The sequence below is a fragment of the Phoxinus phoxinus genome (assembly GCF_949152265.1).
Source record: "Phoxinus phoxinus genome assembly, chromosome: 18".
Lineage (NCBI taxonomy): Eukaryota > Metazoa > Chordata > Actinopteri > Cypriniformes > Leuciscidae > Phoxinus > Phoxinus phoxinus.
Genome location: NC_136893.1, coordinates 367501 through 390000, shown reverse-complemented (window position 1 = coordinate 390000; position 22500 = coordinate 367501). Strand labels below are relative to the sequence as shown.

Genomic DNA, 22500 nt, shown 5'->3' with positions numbered 1-22500 from the left:
TACTTTTGTGATATAACGAGTAATCAGATAACAAGTAATCAGATACATTTTGTGATGTAACGAGTAACCAGATTACTTTTGTGATGTAACGAGTAATCAGATTAATTTTGTGATGTAACGAGTAACCAGATTACTTTTGTGATGTAACGAGTAATCAGATTACTTTTGTGATATAACGAGTAATCAGATAACGAGTAACCAGATTACTTTTGGGATGTAACGAGTAACCAGATTACTTTTGTGATGTAACGAGTAATCAGATTACTTTTGTGATGTAACGAGTAATCAGATAACGAGTAACCAGATTACTTTTGTGATGTAACGAGTAATCAGATTACTTTTGTGATATAACGAGTAATCAGATAACGAGTAATCAGATTACTTTTGTGACGTAACGAGTAATCAGATAACGAGTAATCAGATTACTTTTGTGACGTAACGAGTAATCAGATTACTTTTGTGATGTAACGAGTAATCAGATTACTTTTGTGATGTAACGAGTAATCAGATTACTTTTATGACGTAACTGCAAATTACATTCTAATAGCACAAATACATTTATTGACAGTTACTGCAGATGAAGAGTTTTCCAGAACAACAGTCACAGTAATAGTGTGAATTGCAGCTGAAATATAGCTGGTGATGCATGATGTCCAATTTAGTGGACAGATGATTAATCAGAATATCTACAATCAATGCTTGGAAAATGTAACAATGATATGACTTTTTTTTTGCCTGCAAGAGTCTCCTAGGATCAAATGAATGGATTTATATTCCGTAGCAACTTGGCATTTCTGACTGACTTGGTTTGGAGAAAACTAAATCCATGTACAAAGGCTGGCCACTTGGTGGCAGTGTAAAGCATGATGCACTAGAGTTCACTGATGTGCAGTTATGCAATCAAACCCATGCATACGCAAGAATGTTTTTAACAGGGGTCCACTGTAGTGACTCTCTGGTCTCTCTGCGTGAAAGGGTTAAAGTGTGTTGTTACCACACATTGAAACTATAAAACCATTTTTGGCTAAACTAACTGACACTAAATCTAGAGTAAAACATGGGTGTCTCTGCAGTGCTCTGTGTGTGGACAGAGGTCAGAGGTCAGAGGTCAGTTTCACTCACTGCAGTTGTTGCCAGTGTTGTTGCGCAGGTCACATGACGTGTTTCCATGACAGCCAGAGGAGCAGGAGGAGGAAGAACAACTGGACTGACCAGGAGGACACACACCCTGAGCTGAGAGACAGAGCCATCAGTGTGTGTGTGTGTGTGTGTGCGCGCGCGCATGTGTGTGTGTGTGTGTGTGTGTTTGTGTGTGCGTGTGTGTGTTTGTGTGTGCGTGTGAGCACTCACTCTGTTGTTGTGTGCAGTTTTCTTCATCACTGCCATCTTTACAGTCATCTTCACCATCGCAGCGAAAGGCACTGGGAATGCACTGCTTGTTCCTGCACTCCACTAGACCCTGGGACTTACACGCTACACACACACACACACACACACACACACACACGTTAATGCACTGCAGGGTTACACAAACACACAGTACAGTTCCACACAGCAGTTGAGCTCGTCGCTTTTGTCCAGGCAGTCGTGGTCCCATCACAGAGCCACACACACACACACACACACACACACACACACACACACACACACACACACACACACACACAGGTTCCTAACCGACGACGAAGACTTAACAGAGCATCATCAAGTGTTAGAAAGTACTCTATGTTATTACGTGTGGAAGTTTTTTGTCCAATAATTAGAATCTCTGTTTTTTCTGAATTTAGTAGTAGGAAATTACTAGTCATCCAGTTTTTTATATCCGCTATGCATTCCGTTAATTTTGTGAATTGGTAGGTTTCGTTAGGTTTTGAAGAAATATACAGCTGAGTATCGTCGGCATAACAGTGAAAGCTAATTCCATGTTTCCTAATGATATCTCCTAATGGTAGCATGTACAGAGTGAACAGCAGCGGTCCTAGTACTGAGCCTTGTGGTACACACACACACACACACACACACACACTCACAGCAGTTCATCTCGTCGCTCTTGTCCAGGCAGTCGTGGTCTCCGTCACAGAGCCAGTCTTGAGGAACACATCGTCCTTCTCCACAGCGATGCTCTTTGGCCGAATCACACACTGACGAAACAGCCCAATTACAGTTCAGGACAGAACAGCGACTCAAAGAAGGAAAACACAAAAGCAGAATTCTGTATCCTTTATTGGGAAGTAGAGCGTTTAACCCTGATAAACAACGAACTGTTCAAAACATCTTGTCAAAGCTTTCCGGAACAGTTCCGGCTGGTAAACACCTTAAGCTCCCATTGGTCAATGGTGATGATGATGTAATAGGTGGGTGCGGCTCTGAGGCTCCGCCTCCTTTGAGGTGTAAATCGCTGATTTATAGTAGAAACTGAAGCATGTGGTTCTGAATAATAGACACACTAACACTGTTTTTCATCTTTAATACTGTAAAGCTGCTGCATTTAAGCATTGCTGTATGAATAAACGTGACTGTAGATCTGAATCTCAGAGCTCCACATATGATCAGATGCTTTCTGAACCGCTGTTTCTCATGTGTGTTGCTCTTTTTGTTCTTGAGAGGAAAACTCGAAGCACGTGAACACATTCATCTAAGAGTGGATGTTGTTGGGATGTTCCCTGACAGTATATCACTGCACAGGCCTTTCACACTTATTTTTACCCCCAAGGAAAGAAAGAAGATGAAGTTTGCCGTGAGTGTATCGGGCCTTGACGGTAACTTTAGCGTTCAGAGTTAAATCTTCATAGATTCCTCACAGACATTGGCTTCCCTCCTCCATCATCTCTCTGACAATCCCTCAGACTCGTCCTGCTCATTTCTACAAACTTCTCCTACCATCGTCTATAGCGACGCACGATTATCGGCATCGGCTGATACATGTTCAGTTTTAATGTCATCGTCATCGGCCCGATAATAAAATGTGTCCGATATATTAAAGCTGATAAATAATGCATTATTTCCTCCAGCTGAGACTCTTCAGATGTTCAACATGATGATTATGACGTGCTTGAAATATGTTTGGAAAATACAGTTCAGTGCAACATGTTCTGTCATATCAGCTTCAGAAAATCATAATGAGAACATATAATTGTGTGTTTGGGACGTGGCTTTTAATGGTGAGACTTTTGTTTTTGTAATCAGACTCTCAAAAATTATATAAAACTTGTATATCGGTTATCGGCTTTCAAATATAAAGAACTATCGGTATCGGCCAACATGTTCATATCGGTGCATCCGTTATCTTCGATGATCGGCGCCTTCTCTGCGCCATTAAGCACATGCATTAACAGGATCAGTTTGACAGCCATAGTTGTAACTGTTGCTAATGTAACGGAGTATAAATAGATTAAATGATGGCATAAAAAGAGACAGCGCCATCTAGTGATGGCATTTAGCGAGTGGAATAGGAGATGAGGAGAAATGCTGTTGGGAAGTTGCACGTTCTTAGCAGTCAGAGAATTATCAGTTAAAAGTTTTCAAAACTGCTTTATTGTGAATGTACATTACAATGAACATCTTATGGATCTCTTGATGCCTGTTTGGCATTGAATGAGCTATTTCATGTTGAGTTATTTCGACTTTGCATTACGAGGTAATCGTCATTTCTTTGTATGTTATTTTGTGTTTTGTGTAGGATTGATTTATTCCCTCTGCTGATCTCCCTTATTTCCACTTTTTGTGGCGGTAAGTCAACATTACTCAAGTCACCTTTATTCATATCAAGCACTTTTTAAAGCAGCTTTACAGAGATAACAGGAAAATAATGCAACAAAGTTACATTTTTGTATGTCACAGTCCAGCTTAAGTAAGTTCAGTGATGGTTCATTTTTGTTGTAAAAAAGTTATTAATTTAGTATATATAAATCCAGCTCACTTCAGTTCTCATATAATGCTGTCAATGCAGGAGATCAATAATATTGCTGAATATTAAATGAAATGTCCCCAACTAAGCAAGCCAAAAGCCAAAGGCGAAAAAAGGCGACAGTGGCAAGGAAGTCCATTGTGCGGGTATGTTGTAAAATGTGTTGTTTTAATGCGTTTAAAGTGTTTAATGTGTTTAAAGTGTTTCATGGATCAGATTGCTGGGACGAGATGAATGCAGCTTTTGTCCTGCACATGCTCAGTGTGATTCTCTTGTTGATCTGATCTCACATGAAGCATTTCAAGTGTACTCACCGCAGTTCTGCTCATCGCTCAGATCACCGCAGTCATCGTAGCCATCGCACAGAAGATCAGAACTCACACAGCGACCGGTAGCACACACATACTGTCCATCTGCACACGCTGGACACACAACAGAAGGAGAGGATCACAGGCGTGAGAACAAGAGCTTCTCAAAGCGGACATCTTGAATAGCTCGACGGAAACGAGGAGTGAGGGAGCTAATCGTGAGGATTATCGTAATGGCAGATCGTTCGAGCGCAGCTGATGATGCTGTGAAGTGACCTCGAGAATATGCTAATGTACAAACTAGTTTCCTTCTCATCCTCACAATGTTCCCGTTTCTTGAGGAGCTGAAGACACAAGGAAAGGAAAGGAAAGGAAAGGAAATGAAGGGAAAGTAAAGGAAAGGAAAGGAATGGAATGGAAAGGAAAGGAAATGAAGGGAAAGGAAAGGAAATTAATGGAATGGAGTGGAATGGAAAGGAAAGGAAATGAAAGGAAAGGAATGGAAAGGAAAGGAAAGGAAAGGAAAGGAAATGAAAGGAATGGAATGGAAAGGAATGGAAAGGAAAGGTAAGGAAGGGAAGGGAAAGGAAAGGAAAGGAATGGAAAGGAAAGGTAAGGAATGGAAATGAAAGGAAAGGAAATTAAATGAAAGGAATGGAAAGGAATGGAAAGGAAAGGAATGGAAAGGAATGGAAAGGAATAGAATGGAATGGAATGGAAAGGAAAGGAAATGAAATGAAAGGAATGGAATGGAATGGAATGGAATGGAATGGAATGGAAAGGAATGGAATGGAATGGAATGGAATGGAAAGGAATGGAAAGGAATGGAAAGGAAAGGAATGGAAAGGAAAGGAAATGAAAGTAATGGAATGGAAAGGAAAGGAAATGAAGGGAAAGGAAAGGAAATTAATGGAATGGAGTGGAATGGAATGGAAAGGAAATGAAGGGAAAGGAAAGGAAAGGAAAGGAAAGGAAAGGAAATGAAAGGAATGGAATGGAAAGGAATGGAAAGGAAAGGTAAGGTATGGAAAGGAAAGGAAAGGAAATGAAGGGAAAGGAAAGGAAAGGAAAGGAATGGAAAGGAAAGGTAAGGAATGGAAATGAAAGGAAAGGAAATTAAATGAAAGGAATGGAAAGGAATGGAAAGGAATGGAAAGGAAAGGAATGGAAAGGAAAGGAAAGGAATGGAATGGAATGGAAAGGAAATGAAAGGAATGGAATGGAATGGAATGGAATGGAATAGAAAGAAATGGAAAGGAATGGAATGGAAAGGAATGGAATGGAAAGGAAAGGTAAGGAATGGAAATGAAAGGAAAGGAAATTAAATGAAAGGAATGGAAAGGAATGGAAAGGAAAGGAAAGGAATGGAATGGAAAGGAAAGGAAAGGAAATGAAAGGAAAGGAATGGAATGGAATGGAAAGGAATGGAATGGAATGGAATGGAATGGAATGGAAAGGAATGGAAAGGAAAGGAATGGAAAGGAAAGGAATGGAAAGTAATGGAATGGAATGGAATGGAAAGGAATGGAAAGGAATGGAAAGGAATGGAATGGAAAGGAAAGGAAAGGAAAGGAAAGGAAAGGTATGGAATGGAAAGGAATGGAAAGGAAAGGAAATGAAAGTAATGGAATGGAATGGAAAGGAATGGAAAGGAAAGGAAATGAAAGTAATGGAATGGAATGGAAAGGAATGGAAAGGAAAGGAAAGGAATGGAAAGGAAAGGAAAGGTATGGAATGGAAAGGAATGGAAAGGAAAGGAAATGAAAGTAATGGAATGGAATGGAAAGGAATGGAAAGGAAAGGAATGGAATGGAATGGAATGGAAAGGAAATGAAAGTAATGGAATGGAATGGAAAGTAATGGAATGGAATGGAAAGGAAAGGAAAGGAAAGGAAAGGAAAGGAATGGAAAGGAAAGGAAAGGAATGGAAAGGAAAGGAAAGGAATGGAAAGGAAAGGAATGGAATGGAAAGGAATGGAAAGGAAAGGAAAGGAAATAAATGGAAAGGAAAGGAAATGAATGGAAAGGAAAGGAATGGAAAGGAAAGAAATGGAATGGAAAGGAATGGAAAGGAAAGGAAAGGAAAGGAAAGGAATGGAAAGGAAAGGAATGGAATGGAAAGGAAATGAATGGAAAGGAAAGGAAAGGAATGGAAAGGAAAGGAATGGAATGGAAAGGAATGGAAAGGAAAGGAAAGGAAATAAATGGAAAGGAAAGGAAATGAATGGAAAGGAAAGGAATGGAAAGGAAAGAAATGGAATGGAAAGGAATGGAAAGGAAAGGAAAGGAAAGGAAAGGAATGGAAAGGAAAGGAATGGAATGGAATGGAAAGGAACGGTAAGGAAAGGAAAGGAAAGGAAAGGAAAGGAAAGGAATGGAAAGGAACGGTAAGGAAAGGTAAGGAATGGAATGGAAAGCAACGGTAAGGAATGGAATGGAATGGAAAGGAACGGTAAGGAAACGAAAGGAAAGGTAAGGTAAGGTAAGGAAAGGAAAGGAATGGAAAGGAAAGGTAAGGTAAGGTAAGGAATGGAAAGGAATGGAAAGGAATGGAAAGGAAAGGAAAGGAAATGAATGGAAAGGAAAGGAAAGGAATGGAAAGGAATGGAAAGGAAAGGAAAGGAAAGGAATGGAAAGGAAAGAAATGGAAAGGAATGGAAAGGAAAGGAAAGGAAAGGAAAGGAATGGAAAGGAATGGAATGGAATGGAAAGGAAATGAATGGAAAGGAAAGGAAAGGAAAGGAAAGGAATGGAAAGGAACGGTAAGGAAAGGTAAGGAATGGAATGGAAAGCAACGGTAAGGAATGGAATGGAATGGAAAGGAACGGTAAGGAAACGAAAGGAAAGGTAAGGTAAGGTAAGGAAAGGAAAGGAATGGAAAGGAAAGGAAAGGAAAGGTAAGGTAAGGTAAGGTAAGGAAAGGTAAGGAAAGGAAAGGAAAGGAATGGAATGGAAAGGAAAGGAATGGAAAGGAAAGGAAATGAAAGTAATGGAATGGAATGGAAAGTAATGGAATGGAATGGAAAGGAAAGGAAAGGAAAGGAAAGGAATGGAAAGGAAAGGAAAGGAAAGGAAAGGAAAGGAAAGGAAAGGAATGGAAAGGAATGGAAAGGAATGGAAAGGAAAGGAAAGGAAATGAATGGAAAGGAAAGGAAAGGAATGGAAAGGAATGGAAAGGAAAGGAAAGGAAAGGAATGGAAAGGAAAGAAATGGAAAGGAATGGAAAGGAAAGGAAAGGAAAGGAAAGGAATGGAATGGAATGGAAAGGAAATGAATGGAAAGGAAAGGAAAGGAAAGGAATGGAAAGGAAAGGAAAGGAAAGGAAAGGAATGGAATGGAATGGAATGGAAAGGAATGGAAAGGAATGGAAAGGAAAGAAATGGAAAGGAATGGAAAGGAAAGGAAAGGAAAGGAAAGGAAAGGAAAGTTAAGGAATGGAAAGGAACGGTAAGGAAAGGAAAGGAAAGGAAAGGAAAGGAAAGGAAATGAAAGGAAAGGAATGGAAAGGAACGGTAAGGAAAGGTAAGGAATGGAATGGAAAGCAACGGTAAGGAATGGAATGGAATGGAAAGGAACGGTAAGGAAACGAAAGGAAAGGTAAGGTAAGGTAAGGAAAGGAATGGAAAAGTAAGGAATGGAAAGGAAAGGAAAGGAAAGGTAAGGTAAGGTAAGGAAAGGTAAGGAAAGGAATGGAATGGAAAGGAACGGTAAGGAAACGAAAGGAAAGGTAAGGTAAGGAATGGAATGGAAAGGAAAGGAAAGGTAAGGTAAGGTAAGGAATGGAAAGGAAAGGAAATGAAAAGTAAGAAAAGGTAAGGTAAGGTAAGGAAAGGAATGGAAAAGTAAGGAAAGGAAAGGAAAGGAAAGGAAAGGAAAGGTAAGGTAAGGAAAGGAAAGGAAAGGTAAGGTAAGGTAAGGAAAGGAAAGGTAAGGTAAGGAATGGAAAGGAAAGGAAATGAAAAGTAAGAAAAGGTAAGGTAAGGTAAGGAAAGGAAAGGAAAGGAAAGGAAAGGAAAGGAAAGGAAAGGTAAGGTAAGGAAAGGAAAGGAAAGGAAAGGTAAGGAATGGTAAGGTGAGAAAAGGAAAGGAAGCACAAATAAGAAACGCAAACTCACTGCAATTGGCCTCGTCGCTCCAGTCGTCGCAGTCGTTGTGTCCGTTGCACACTAGTTTGAGAGGGACGCATATTCCCGTCGCACACAGAAAGTGATCGCTCCTTCCACACACAGCTGAACACAACAATCACAGAGAGACAACGCATCACACAGACCATCAGCAGTCCCAGTCTGTGAAGAAAGCCATGTTTGCCGACTCACAGAGCTTCCCTCTGGCCTGCCGCGGCGAATAACAGAGCGCGGTGTGTCCAGCGGCGGCCGTCGAGGTGTTGGAGAACTGAGAGCAGCGCAGGAACTCTGGCCAGGAGGCGTTGAATGTCTGCAGAACGGGTTCACAACCTTCCCGAGCCGCTTCACAGAACGACTGGCACGGCAGCACCAGTGTCCTGTAAGACACGAGGACACACGCACACTGCAGAAGTGCTGGTTTCCAGTACAAATGTCTAAAAATGATCCGTGGGGTCAGGAAATAAGCTGAATTCAAACGGAAACAAGATCCTTTTTCTGACCCCGTTGACAGATAATTTTTCTTGTTTTAAGCAAAAGCATAATTTAGATTTTCAAAACCTTTACGAATCTTTTGTTTCGAATCAGTTGTCGGTCCGAAGCGTGTATCAAACCGCCACAATCACGTGACTTCAGTAATCAAGGCTTCGTTACGTCAAAGCGGTTTCGAAACGTTTCAAAATGTCAATGGTTCACCGCTAGGTGATCGCCCGAGGTTCTCTGTGAACACATGAGGCGTCTCTGAGAGATCTCTGATCAGTTTTAGACATTTGTAGACGTTTTAACTCGACATTAGAATAATTAAAAGGCATAATGGTAGTTAATAGTCTCTTATTGGCCTGTTTAGCAGAGCCATCCATGGAACAAACTAAATAAGCCCCGCAAATGTATAAAAGAACACATATTACACAGACTCTTGATATTGATCTTATTAGATGATTAGTTCATTGCATTCAATAGATTTTACTTTCAATAAAACATACGCAATGGGTTTGTAAAAGCTGTTTTTGTGCATGTTTGTTCTGTTGCATTTACAGTTTTGAACAGCAGGGGTCGCCAGCGTGTGGAAATTAGAATATGACATAAAACATTCGCGAGTAAAGCAACTTTTTCATCCCAAGTCTTCTGAAAATGAAATCTGATGAATCTTCTCTTAACTTTTTGGACCATATTTCTAACATGCAGTGAAACGTGACACTCAACACACCTCTCCGGTTCAGATACTTCATGTGTTCTAGCTCACGCACACCTGCTGCAGATAATGAGCCCTTGATTACTGAGTTACACCTGTCACTTGTGTCTTTTGAGACGGCAGAAGTCATTCAAAGGATTTGGGGAAACACTTGAAGCATTTGTTGCGATGAGTTTTCCGGTTCGACTGTTAGATTACAGGAGTGTGTCTCGAGCGTCAGGCGGAACACAAGAACGCTGTCGTGTTCTCCTGCGTTCGGATGCTGGTGTTCGGGAACACACACTTCTGGAGGGAGTGACACACATCATTCTGATCACACACTTCTGGAGGGAGTTACGCACATCATTCTGATCACACACTTCTGGAGGGAGTTACACACATCATTCTGATCACACACTTCTGGAGGGAGTTACACACATCATTCTGATCACACACTTCTGGAGGGAGTTACACACATCATTCTGATCACACACTTCTGGAGGGAGTTACACACATCATTCTGATCACACACTTCTGGAGGGAGTTACACACATCATTCTGATCACACACTTCTGGAGGGAGTTACACACATCATTCTGATCACACACTTCTGGAGGGAGTGACACACATCATTCTGATCACACACTTCTGGAGGGAGTGACACACATCATTCTGATCACACACTTCTGGAGGGAGTTACACACATCATTCTGATCACACACTTCTGGAGGGAGTTACACACATCATTCTGATCACACACTTCTGGAGGGAGTTACACACATCATTCTGATCACACACTTCTGGAGGGAGTTACACACATCATTCTGATCACACACTTCTGGAGGGAGTTACGCACATCATTCTGATCACACACTTCTGGAGGGAGTTACACACATCATTCTGATCACACACTTCTGGAGGGAGTTACACACATCATTCTGATCACACACTTCTGGAGGGAGTTACACACATCATTCTGATCACACACTTCTGGAGGGAGTTACACACATCATTCTGATCACACACTTCTGGAGGGAGTTACGCACATCATTCTGATCACACACTTCTGGAGGGAGTTACGCACATCATTCTGATCACACACTTCTGGAGGGAGTTACACACATCATTCTGATCACACACTTCTGGAGGGAGTTACACACATCATTCTGATCACACACTTCTGGAGGGAGTTACACACATCATTCTGATCACACACTTCTGGAGGGAGTTACACACATCATTCTGATCACACACTTCTGGAGGGAGTTACACACATCATTCTGATCACACACTTCTGGAGGGAGTTACGCACATCATTCTGATCACACACTTCTGGAGGGAGTTACACACATCATTCTGATCACACACTTCTGGAGGGAGTTACGCACATCATTCTGATCACACACTTCTGGAGGGAGTTACACACATCATTCTGATCACACACTTCTGGAGGGAGTTACACACATCATTCTGATCACACACTTCTGGAGGGAGTTACGCACATCATTCTGATCACACACTTCTGGAGGGAGTTACACACATCATTCTGATCACACACTTCTGGAGGGAGTTACGCACATCATTCTGATCACACACTTCTGGAGGGAGTTACACACATCATTCTGATCACACACTTCTGGAGGGAGTGACACACATCATTCTGATCACACACTTCTGGAGGGAGTTACACACATCATTCTGATTACACACTTCTGGAGGGAGTTACACACATCATTCTGATCACACACTTCTGGAGGGAGTTACACACATCATTCTGATCACACACTTCTGGAGGGAGTTACGCACATCATTCTGATCACACACTTCTGGAGGGAGTTACACACATCATTCTGATCATACACTTCTGGAGGGAGTTACACACATCATTCTGATCACACACTTCTGGAGGGAGTTACACACATCATTCTGATCACACACTTCTGGAGGGAGTTACACACATCATTCTGATCACACACTTCTGGAGGGAGTTACACACATCATTCTGATCACACACTTCTGGAGGGAGTTACACACATCATTCTTACACACACTTCTGGAGGGAGTTACACACATCATTCTGATCACACACTTCTGGAGGGAGTTACACACATCATTCTGATCACACACTTCTGGAGGGAGTTACACACATCATTCTGATCACACACTTCTGGAGGGAGTTACGCACATCATTCTGATCACACACTTCTGGAGGGAGTTACACACATCATTCTGATCACACACTTCTGGAGGGAGTTACACACATCATTCTGATCACACACTTCTGGAGGGAGTTACACACATCATTCTGATCACACACTTCTGGAGGGAGTTACACACATCATTCTGATCACACACTTCTGGAGGGAGTTACACACATCATTCTGATCACACACTTCTGGAGGGAGTTACACACATCATTCTGATCACACACTTCTGGAGGGAGTTACGCACATCATTCTGATCACACACTTCTGGAGGGAGTTACACACATCATTCTGATCACACACTTCTGGAGGGAGTTACACACATCATTCTGATCACACACTTCTGGAGGGAGTTACGCACATCATTCTGATCACACACTTCTGGAGGGAGTTACGCACATCATTCTGATCACACACTTCTGGAGGGAGTTACACACATCATTCTGATCACACACTTCTGGAGGGAGTTACACACATCATTCTGATCACACACTTCTGGAGGGAGTTACACACATCATTCTGATCACACACTTCTGGAGGGAGTTACACACATCATTCTGATCACACACTTCTGGAGGGAGTTACACACATCATTCTGATCACACACTTCTGGAGGGAGTTACACACATCATTCTGATCACACACTTCTGGAGGGAGTTACACACATCATTCTGATCACACACTTCTGGAGGGAGTTACACACATCATTCTGATCACACACTTCTGGAGGGAGTTACACACATCATTCTGATCACACACTTCTGGAGGGAGTTACACACATCATTCTGAACACACACTTCTGGAGGGAGTTACACACATCATTCTGATCACACACTTCTGGAGGGAGTTACACACATCATTCTGATCACACACTTCTGGAGGGAGTGACACACATCATTCTGATCACACACTTCTGGAGGGAGTTACACACATCATTCTGATCACACACTTCTGGAGGGAGTGACACACATCATTCTGATCACACACTTCTGGAGGGAGTGACACACATCATTCTGAACACACACTTCTGGAGGGAGTTACACACATCATTCTGATCACACACTTTGACTCCGGCGTTTCAGAAACACCAAACCAACATTAGAGACGCTGCGACGCCATTGGTCCACTGCTTACTCCAGTTATCCAATCACAGCCGACACTCAATCAAAGTCATAATAATAATAATGCACTTTATTTGTATACATTTTATTTTTATTGTATCCGATCAACACTAGACTCGATTCCTCACATTGTTTCCGTCATTCTTCTTGCTTTGGTGATGTTATTTGCTATTTAATTTGATATTGTAATATTATTACGCTGAATCACGCCTGTCACAGACCTGTGATCTCCGTGGCTGATGCATTGTGGGAGTGCGATGGAGCATCCGAACAGCATGATGTGTCTGTAGCAGGACAGCCGACTCAGATAGATGAAGAACTTCAGGAACATCTGGATCTCGTTGCTCTTGACGACCGTCACCCCCGGCAACAGGCCACTCTGATTATACGGCAGCATGTGACACTGGCTCTCTGTGATGTCAGAGCAGGAACCTGTCACACACACAGGGGAGATCTGATTGGCTGATGCGCTGAGCAAGGAGTGATTTCAGTGGTCAGGTTAAAGCGGTGTGTTTTCATCACTTCACTAGCTTTAGTTTTTGATTTCAAACTTCTTAATCAATAACAATCAGATTCATGTTCACCAATTATGACGTTCATGTAAAGAAATGAACCGCTGCCGATTCTCTCCAGAGTGTGTGTGTGTGTGTGTGTGTGTGTGTGTGTGTGTGTGTGTGTGTGTGTGTGTGACTGACTGAGTGTGTGTGTGTGACTGAGTGTGTGTGTGTGTGTGTGTGTGTGTGTGAGAGTGTACTTGGTATACATTACATTGTGGGAACCATAATGTCCCCACAAGGATAGTAAAACCTGAGATCACCTCCATTGTGGGGACCAGCCAGCGGTCCCCATGAGGGGAATGGGTTATAGTTAGGGAAAGTTAAGCATTTCTTTGGCCAATCTGCAAAAAAATTTCTTACCAATAGCTTTTTTTACCATGTGTTCCTATAGGTGTCTAGTAACACCTCCCAATTTATCCACGGCCAAATCCTCGGGGAAACGCCTGGAGAGGCCATCAAAGTTGGGGTGCCCAGAGGGCCTGGGTACCCAAAAAAAAAAAAAAAAAAAATTTTTTTTTACCAATATTAGCTTTTGAGATGTCTAACTATGGGTTTTTAGGGGTGCTGAATCTATCCCAGCCATTAGTTTTGAGTAAAAATGACTCCAAATCCATACAAAATCCATAAAAATGTTTAAAACCATTACAAAACAAAACTTCCTAAATCAGTTTAAAATTTACCAAACCTCATCCAACTCCCCTGCATCTCCCTCACTCCTGTTATCATCTGGCTGGTTGATGTTCTGGCAAGAGTTACCATGACAGTTCCCACAAACAGAAATACACTTGACTCCTAGCTGCACCTGAGAGTGTCACAGTCCTCAGCACAGTTGCAGCTGACAAACTTCAGAAGGTGGTCCGGTGCAATGGGACCACCTCTGTTGTAGGGACTGGTGCATAACCTTGTTCTCCTTGTTTCCATCCATACTCAAGGACATCCAGTTATGGACTTTGTCAAGTCAAGTCACCTTTATTTATATAACGCTTTTTACAATACAGATTGTATCAAAGCAGCTTCACAGTGATAATATGAAAATAATACAACAAAGTTTGCTTCTAGAAGAACATTGCGTCATCGTCCACCTTAAGTAAGGTAGATCAATAATATTGTTGAATATTAAATGTCCCCAACTAAGCAAGCCAACAGCCAAGGCAACAGTGGCAAATAACCAAAACTCCATCAGTGACAGAATGGACAAAAAAGCATTGGGAGATCCCAGGCTCAGTCGGGGGCCAGTTCTCCTCTGGCCAATCAGTGAACAGTGTATGATTATGATTCAGGCAGCATTACAGGTCAGTTATGACACAAACTAGTGAGCAAAGTCAGATTGGATCAGAACATTTATCCAGTTCCATCTGGTTGGAGGTCGGAGTCATCACGTCGGTATGTAGACGGGTTTGTTGAGGATCAGTGCTGATGGCTGTCGTGTCGATGAGGCCTTCACAGGGCTGATGAGGGATGCTTTGTGGATGGGCCCAGGCGCAGGTCCATCCTCTGATCTGGATACGGCCCGGATTCAGCTGACTTCAGTAAACAGGAGAGAGACTAGTTGACTAGTGTAGCAGACTTTATAGCAGTAGCCTATCTCTGGTCTGGAGATATGCCCGCAGAGAGTGCTGTGCTGCAGCTCCTGTAGTCGGAGGCAGTTTCTCAGGCTTGATGCTCCCGGCTGCGGCCCGGACAGTTGAACAGTTCGCAGCCAGCTTTGATGATGTCACTTTTCTTGGCTCTGATGTCATTGAACACATCCATGGCCCCCTCTGCTTTGTCAGTCTTGCAGAGCTTGGTGAGCAAAGTTGGTTTGCTAAACCCAGAAATTGCTGATACGGTATCGCAGCCAGAGAAGCTGTGTAGGAAGATCAGGTATGTAACAGAACCTCTCCGGGAGGGCCACCCGGATCTTTCCAACATCGTAAGATGTGTCTTTAGCTGTTGTGAGAAAAACCGGGTGGTTTGCCCTATGATGGACCAGCATAACCACAACGTCAGTGTCCTCGGCCCTCACCTCAACAGAGGACTCTATTGCCTCATTTAGTGCTGCACACACGATAGAAGTGTCAGCATCATCAGAGCATTGGTGTACACCCCGAAAGCCAAAAATATTCAGACTTATAAAACCGTGCGTATGCCAGAACCTGCGCAGAATTCACTTTATAAATCCCAGTCAGCGGAAGACTGTGCACACATGCGTCTCCTCCCCGAAATAACCTTACAACGCCTAGTTTTACTATGCATATCCTCATCTGCATATCATTTGCATATGATTATTCATCCACATGTTTAACGGTACAAGACATTAGGAAAATATGAAATACGGATGTGCAGTCACATTACATTAATAAAAATGATTTAGTAGCCTCTCCTTGTCATGATTCTAGTCAGTGTTCCCGTCTTGTTCCATGTTTAGCAGCTCCCCATTATGTTTAATGTTTATTAGTCTCCCCAGGTGTTTCCTATTAGCCACGCCCTCTTGTTTTCTTGTTTAGCTTGTCTACTTCTGTATTTACGCCCTGTGTCTAGTTTCAATCTTTGTCAGTTCTTAACGTTTTTTGTTCTGGTCAAATCTGTTGAGTCTTGTTCCTGAGTCTGAGTCTATATTTATGTAGTTATAAGTTTATTTAATAAAGTAATGCTGCACGTGGATCCTGCTTCCTCCTCTGCTTCAAACTACCGTGACAGAAGAACTGACCATAACATGGATCCAGCAGATTGTCTCTTCCGCCTCCGCCAGGGTAACCGTCCGATGGAGGAATATGTGAAGGAGTTTTGTGAGCTTTGCCATGGGGTGGACTTTAATGATGCTGTCTTAAAGGACATATTTGGCCATGGACTTAATAAGTTTCTTCATTTCCTCATGCCTGACGATACCCCTCACTACACTCTAGTGCAATATATGGGCTTTGCCCTTTTATTGAGCGGTTCGCCATTTACTGTGGGCTTTGCGGATGAGGAACCCCGCAAGCTCACAGTATCTCCTAAGCCTGAGCCAGTTCATGTCATGCCCTCTTTGGCAACTCTAGTACTCACACCGCTCGCCAGCACACCAGAGCCTCATCGGATCTGCCCCGTCATGGCCGCCAGTCCAGAGTCTCGTCCCGCCAAGACCACCCTTCCGGAGTTTCGTCCAGTCTTGACCACCCTTCCGGAGTCTCGTCCAGCCGTGACCACCCTTCCGGAGTCTCGTCCAGCCGTGACCACCCTTCCGGAGTCTCGTCCAGTCTTGACCACCCTTCCGGAGTCTCGTCCAGCCGTGACCACCCTTTCGGAGTCTCGTCCTGCCGTGACCACCCTTCCGGAGTCTTGTCCAGCCGTGACCACCCTTCCGGAGTCTCGTCCAGCCGTGACCACCCTTCCGGAGTCTCGTCCTGCCGAGACCACCTTTCCAGAGCTTCTTCACGGCATGCCCACCACGCCTGAGCCCTCGTCTTCGAGCAAGATGGCCGTCACCACGCCTGTGTCTTCAGACAAGATGGGCACCTCAACGCCTGTGTCTTCGGACAAGATGGCCGCCTCTACACCTGTGTCTATGCCTGTTTCTTCAGACAAGATAGCCGACTCCACGCCTGTGTCTTCAGTCAAGATGGTAAGATGTGTCTTTAGCTGTTGTGAGGAAGACCGGGTGGTTTGCCCTATGATGGACCAGCATAACCATAACGTCTGTGTCCTCAGCCCTCACCTCAACAGAGGACTCTATTGATTCATTTAGTGCTGCACACACGATAGAAGTGTCAGCATCAGAGCATTGTTGTACACTGATCCTACTTCTTTGGAAGGTCTCAGGAAGGAGCAGAATGAGCTGGGCCTTGTTGTGCTTGTTGTCAAGGAACTTTTCCCGTGGAACAATGTTTTTTTTAAGTCTGAACGAATCTGAATGTCACAGCATGCATTTTTTGTACGTCTCAGGTGGTCATGGTCCTTGGTGGAGCTACCGTATCTGTCAAAGATCACAGTAATCCGTAGGTGCTTCTCTCCATTGATTTTGGGAGCAGATCTGATGACTTGACCTTGTGCTTGGTTTCCATTGTATCCAGAACAGTTTTCAGCTCAGTAAACAGCCCAGATGGAGAAAGACAATGATGTTGTTAACGCCATAGTTGGATGGTTGGAGGAAGTCAACCCCTTCGATTCCATACGTGACAGGAAGACTCTGGTATCTTTCTCTACGGGGTTCAGCAGCACTCCCGGGGACTCAGTCAATGCTGATCAGGCAGAGGAGGTTGGCAGAGCCATACAGGCCAAGATGGATGGGAAAACTGTTCTGATACAAAGTAGGATCAGTGTACACCAATGCTCTGATGATGTTGACACTTCTATCGTGTGTGCATCACTAAATGAGGCAATAGAGTCCTCTGTTGAGGTGAGGGCCGAGGACACCGACGTTGTGGTTATGCTGGTCCATCATAGGGCAAACCACCCGGTTTTTCTCACAACAGCTAAAGACACATCTTACGATGTTGGAAAGATCCGGGTGGCCCTCCCGGAGAGGTTCTGTTACATACCTGATCTTCCTACACAGCTTCTCTGGCTGCGATACCGTATCAGCAATTTCTGGGTTTAGCAAACCAACTTTGCTCACCAAGCTCTGCAAGACTGACAAAGCAGAGGGGGCCATGGATGTGTTCAATGACATCAGAGCCAAGAAAAGTGACATCATCAAAGCTGGCTGCGAACTGTTCAACTGTCCGGGCCGCAGCCGGGAGCATCAAGCCTGAGAAACTGCCTCCGACTACAGGAGCTGCAGCACAGCACTCTCTGCGGGCATATCTCCAGACCAGAGATAGGCTACTGCTATAAAGTCTGCTACACTAGTCAACTAGTCTCTCTCCTGTTTACTGAAGTCAGCTGAATCCGGGCTGTATCCAGATCAGAGGATGGACCTGCGCCTGGGCCCATCCACAAAGCATCCCTCATCAGCCCTGTGAAGGCCTCATCGACACGACAGCCATCAGCACTGATCCTCAACAAACCCGTCTACATACCGACGTGATGACTCCGACCTCCAACCAGATGGAACTGGATAAATGTTCTGATCCAATCTGACTTTGCTCACTAGTTTGTGTCATAACTGACCTGTATTGCTGCCTGAATCATAATCATACACTGTTCACTGATTGGCCAGAGGAGAACTGGCCCCCGACTGAGCCTGGGATCTCCCAATGCTTTTTTGTCCATTCTGTCACTGATGGAGTTTTGGTTATTTGCCACTGTTGCCTTGGCTGTTGGCTTGCTTAGTTGGGGACATTTAATATTCAACAATATTATTGATCTACCTTACTTAAGGTGGACGATGACGCAATGTTCTTCTAGAAGCAAACTTTGTTGTATTATTTTCATATTATCACTGTGAAGCTGCTTTGATACAATCTGTATTGTAAAAAGCGTTATATAAATAAAGGTGACTTGACTTGACAAAGTCCATAACTGGATGTCCTTGAGTATGGATGGAAACAAGGAGAACAAGGTTATGCACCAGTCCCTACAACAGAGGTGGTCCCATTGCACCGGACCACCTTCTGAAGTTTGTCAGCTGCAACTGTGCTGAGGACTGTGACACTCTCAGGTGCAGCTAGGAGTCAAGTGTATTTCTGTTTGTGGGAACTGTCATGGTAACTCTTGCCAGAACATCAACCAGCCAGATGATAACAGGAGTGAGGGAGATGCAGGGGAGTTGGATGAGGTTTGGTAAATTTTAAACTGATTTAGGAAGTTTTGTTTTGTAATGGTTTTAAACATTTTTATGGATTTTGTATGGATTTGGAGTCATTTTTACTCAAAACTAATGGCTGGGATAGATTCAGCACCCCTAAAAACCCATAGTTAGACATCTCAAAAGCTAATATTGGTAAAAAAAAAAAAATTGTTTTTTTTTTTTTTTGGGTACCCAGGCCCTCTGGGCACCCCAACTTTGATGGCCTCTCCAGGCGTTTCCCCGAGGATTTGGCCGTGGATAAATTGGGAGGTGTTACTAGACACCTATAGGAACACATGGTAAAAAAAGCTATTGGTAAGAAATTTTTTTGCAGATTGGCCAAAGAAATGCTTAACTTTCCCTAACTATTAATAAACATACTAAATTATATATTTTTGAAAATGTAAAATAGCAGAATGTCTCCTGTGATGGGCAGGTTTAGGGATAGGGGCAGTGTGTGTGTGTGTGTGTGTGTGATGGGTAGGTTTAGGGATAGGGGCAGTGTGTGTGTGTGTGTGTGTGTGTGTGATGGGTAGGTTTAGGGATAGGGGCAGTGTGTGTGTGTGTGTGTGTGTGTGTGTGATGGGTAGGTTTAGGGATAGGGGCAGTGTGTGTGTGTGTGTGTGTGTGATGGGTAGGTTTAGGGATAGGGGCAGTGTGTGTGTGTGTGTGTGTGTGTGTGATGGGTAGGTTTAGGGATAGGGGCAGTGTGTGTGTGTGTGTGTGTGTGTGATGGGTAGGTTTAGGGATAGGGGCAGTGTGTGTGTGTGTGTGTGTGTGTGTGTGATGGGCAGGTTTAGGGATAGGGGCAGTGTGTGTGTGTGTGTGTGTGTGTGTGTGATGGGTAGGTTTAGGGATAGGGGCAGTGTGTGTGTGTGTGTGTGTGTGATGGGTAGGTTTAGGGATAGGGGCAGTGTGTGTGTGTGTGTGTGTGTGTGTGTGTGTGTGATGGGTAGGTTTAGGGATAGGGGCAGTGTGTGTGTGTGTGTGTGTGTGTGTGTGTGTGTGTGTGATGGGTAGGTTTAGGGATAGGGGCAGTGTGTGTGTGTGTGTGTGTGTGTGTGTGATGGGTAGGTTTAGGGATAGGGGCAGTGTGTGTGTGTGTGTGTGTGTGTGTGTGTGATGGGCAGGTTTAGGGATAGGGGCAGTGTGTGTGTGTGTGTGTGTGTGATGGGCAGGTTTAGGGATAGGGGCAGTGTGTGTGTGTGTGTGTGTGTGTGATGGGCAGGTTTAGGGATAGGGGCAGTGTGTGTGTGTGTGTGTGTGTGTGATGGGCAGGTTTAGGGATAGGGGCAGTGTAAGGGGATAGAATATACAGTTTGTACAGTATAAAAACCATTACGCCTATGGAATGTCCTCACAAGGATAGCAATGAAAGCTTGTGTGTGTGTGTGTCTGTGTGAGAGTGTGTGTGTGTGTGTGTGTGAGTGAGAGTGTGTGAGTGAGAGTGTGTGTGTGTGTGTGTGAGTGTGTGAGTGTGTGTGTGTGTGTGTGTGTGTGTGTGTGTGTGTGTGTGTGTGTGTGTGTGTGTGTGAGTGAGTGAGTGAGTGTGTGTGTGTGTGTGTGTGTGTGTGTGTGTGTGTGTGTGACTGACTGAGTGTGTGTGTGTGTGTGTGTGTGTGTGTGACTGAGTGTGTGTGTGTGTGTGTGTGTGTGACTGAGTGAGTGTGTGTGTGTGTGTGACTGAGTGAGTGAGTGAGTGAGTGTGTGTGTGTGTGTGTGTGTGAGAGTGTGACTGACTGTGTGTGTGTGTGTGTGTGTGTGTGACTGACTGAGAGTGTGTGTGTGTGTGTGTGTGTGACTGAGTGAGTGTGTGTGACTGAGTGAGTGTGTGTGTGTGTGTTTGTGTGTGTGAGTGAGTGAGTGAGTGAGTGAGTGAGAGAGTGACTGAGTGACTGTGTGTGTGTGTGTGTGTGTGTGTGTGTGTGTGTGTGTGTGTGTGTGTGCGCAGTGGTGTAGTCTAGTTTTTTGTAGTGAGTATACTGTAACCCACGCCTAACCCGTCTCATACTAATCACCATTTAACTACATTTAGCCTTAGATGTTATATGAATATGGTCCCTGAAGCACAGGTTTTATCAGCAATAATAATAAGAAAAAACAAACATTAAAGACACAAATACAAATTTACTTTTAGAAATGGTGCTTTTCAAAGAAAATGGTGTTATTGTTTTGGCAAGTTTACTGTTTAAATTAAAACATGTATGAAAACTTCCTTTTTAAAATAAGTTTTAATAGATTTCATTATTATTATTATTTTACAGTACATTTTACTGTGCAATTTCTTTCATAATTTCTTTGAGTTTATACCGAACTTTTATTTTGACAGGTTGTCGTAAAGACATTACAGTTTCTGTGTGTGTATGATACGAATGAATGACGATAGTTTTATCAAATGGAATGGTGAAATTCTCATGAAGTGACTCTCATAGCAGCTCTGTGATGAAGTTCATGTGTGTAGCCTACATCATGTCCTCATAGCTACAGTGAAGCGCTGACACAAGCACGCGCTTGCTTCAGTGTGTGTGTGTGTGTGTGTGTGTGTAGTAGAGCACACATTGAGCGCTCATTCCCAGAGACGTGTTGAACAACTGCAGTCTCTTTGAGTTTTTAATATTCACAGACACTAGTCGAGATTTGATTCATACCCGGACCGTTCTGCTTTATACAGTTGTGAGTGGATTCCGTGATTTGATCTGTGTCCATTGCAAACACAGACGCAGTGAATTTATGAATGAAAGTGTGAAAGTTCTGTCACAAAACGAAGTTGTTACGTATCCTCACGCTTTTTTTAGTGGGTATACGGAAATACTTGGCATTTCCTAGTGGGTATACGGCGTATACCTGCGTATCACGTAGACTACACCACTGTTGTGTGTGTGTGTGTGTGTGTGTGTGTGTGTGTGTGTGTGTGTGTGTGTGTGTGTGTGTGTCTCTCTCTAAGAGTCACTGATTGTGATTCTGGTCCTCAAGTCAAAGTCAGAAAGACGAGAGGAACAGCCCTCACACACACACACACACACACACACACACACACACACACACACACACACACACACACACCTCAGGAAAGATGATTAATCATTAGGAGACAGACACAAATAAAAGCTCTAGTAGAGGTCATCACAAGAGGACACACACTCACAGACGACTTTTGGGACAGAACCTTCACTAAGGACACTGAAACAATCTGTCTCACTCACACACTCACACACACACACACACAGAAAGAGAGAGAGAGAAATCTGTGCTATATTAGATTAGCAGCTGGTCTATAGAGGACAAAAGATGCGAGACGTTTGACGAGAGAGAGAGAGAGAGAGAGAGAGAGAGAGAGAGAGAGAGAGAGAGAGAGAGAGAGAGAGAGAGAGAGAGAGAGAGAGAATATCCTTCTGTCAGATGATAAAATATGAACTGAAGCA

At 43.5% G+C, this 22500-nt stretch overlaps 1 protein-coding gene across 3 annotated transcripts in view; it reads right to left on the bottom strand.

Annotated features, from left to right (window-relative positions):
• corin (corin, serine peptidase) overlaps nt 1-22500 on the bottom strand; it is a 46755-nt gene that overhangs the window by 16504 nt on the left and 7751 nt on the right. For 2 of the 3 annotated variants that reach the window (XM_079588674.1, XM_079588673.1), the window contains exons 5-11: nt 13054-13264; nt 8532-8716; nt 8331-8444; nt 4222-4329; nt 2031-2141; nt 1351-1473; nt 1123-1233 (exon numbers count right to left, since the gene is read on the bottom strand). In XM_079588674.1, coding sequence (XP_079444800.1) covers nt 1123-1233; nt 1351-1473; nt 2031-2141; nt 4222-4329; nt 8331-8444; nt 8532-8716; nt 13054-13264 — 963 coding nt within the window. The remainder of the gene's footprint in view (nt 1-1122; nt 1234-1350; nt 1474-2030; nt 2142-4221; nt 4330-8330; nt 8445-8531; nt 8717-13053; nt 13265-22500) is intronic. The other variant, XM_079588675.1, reaches the window with a different exon arrangement.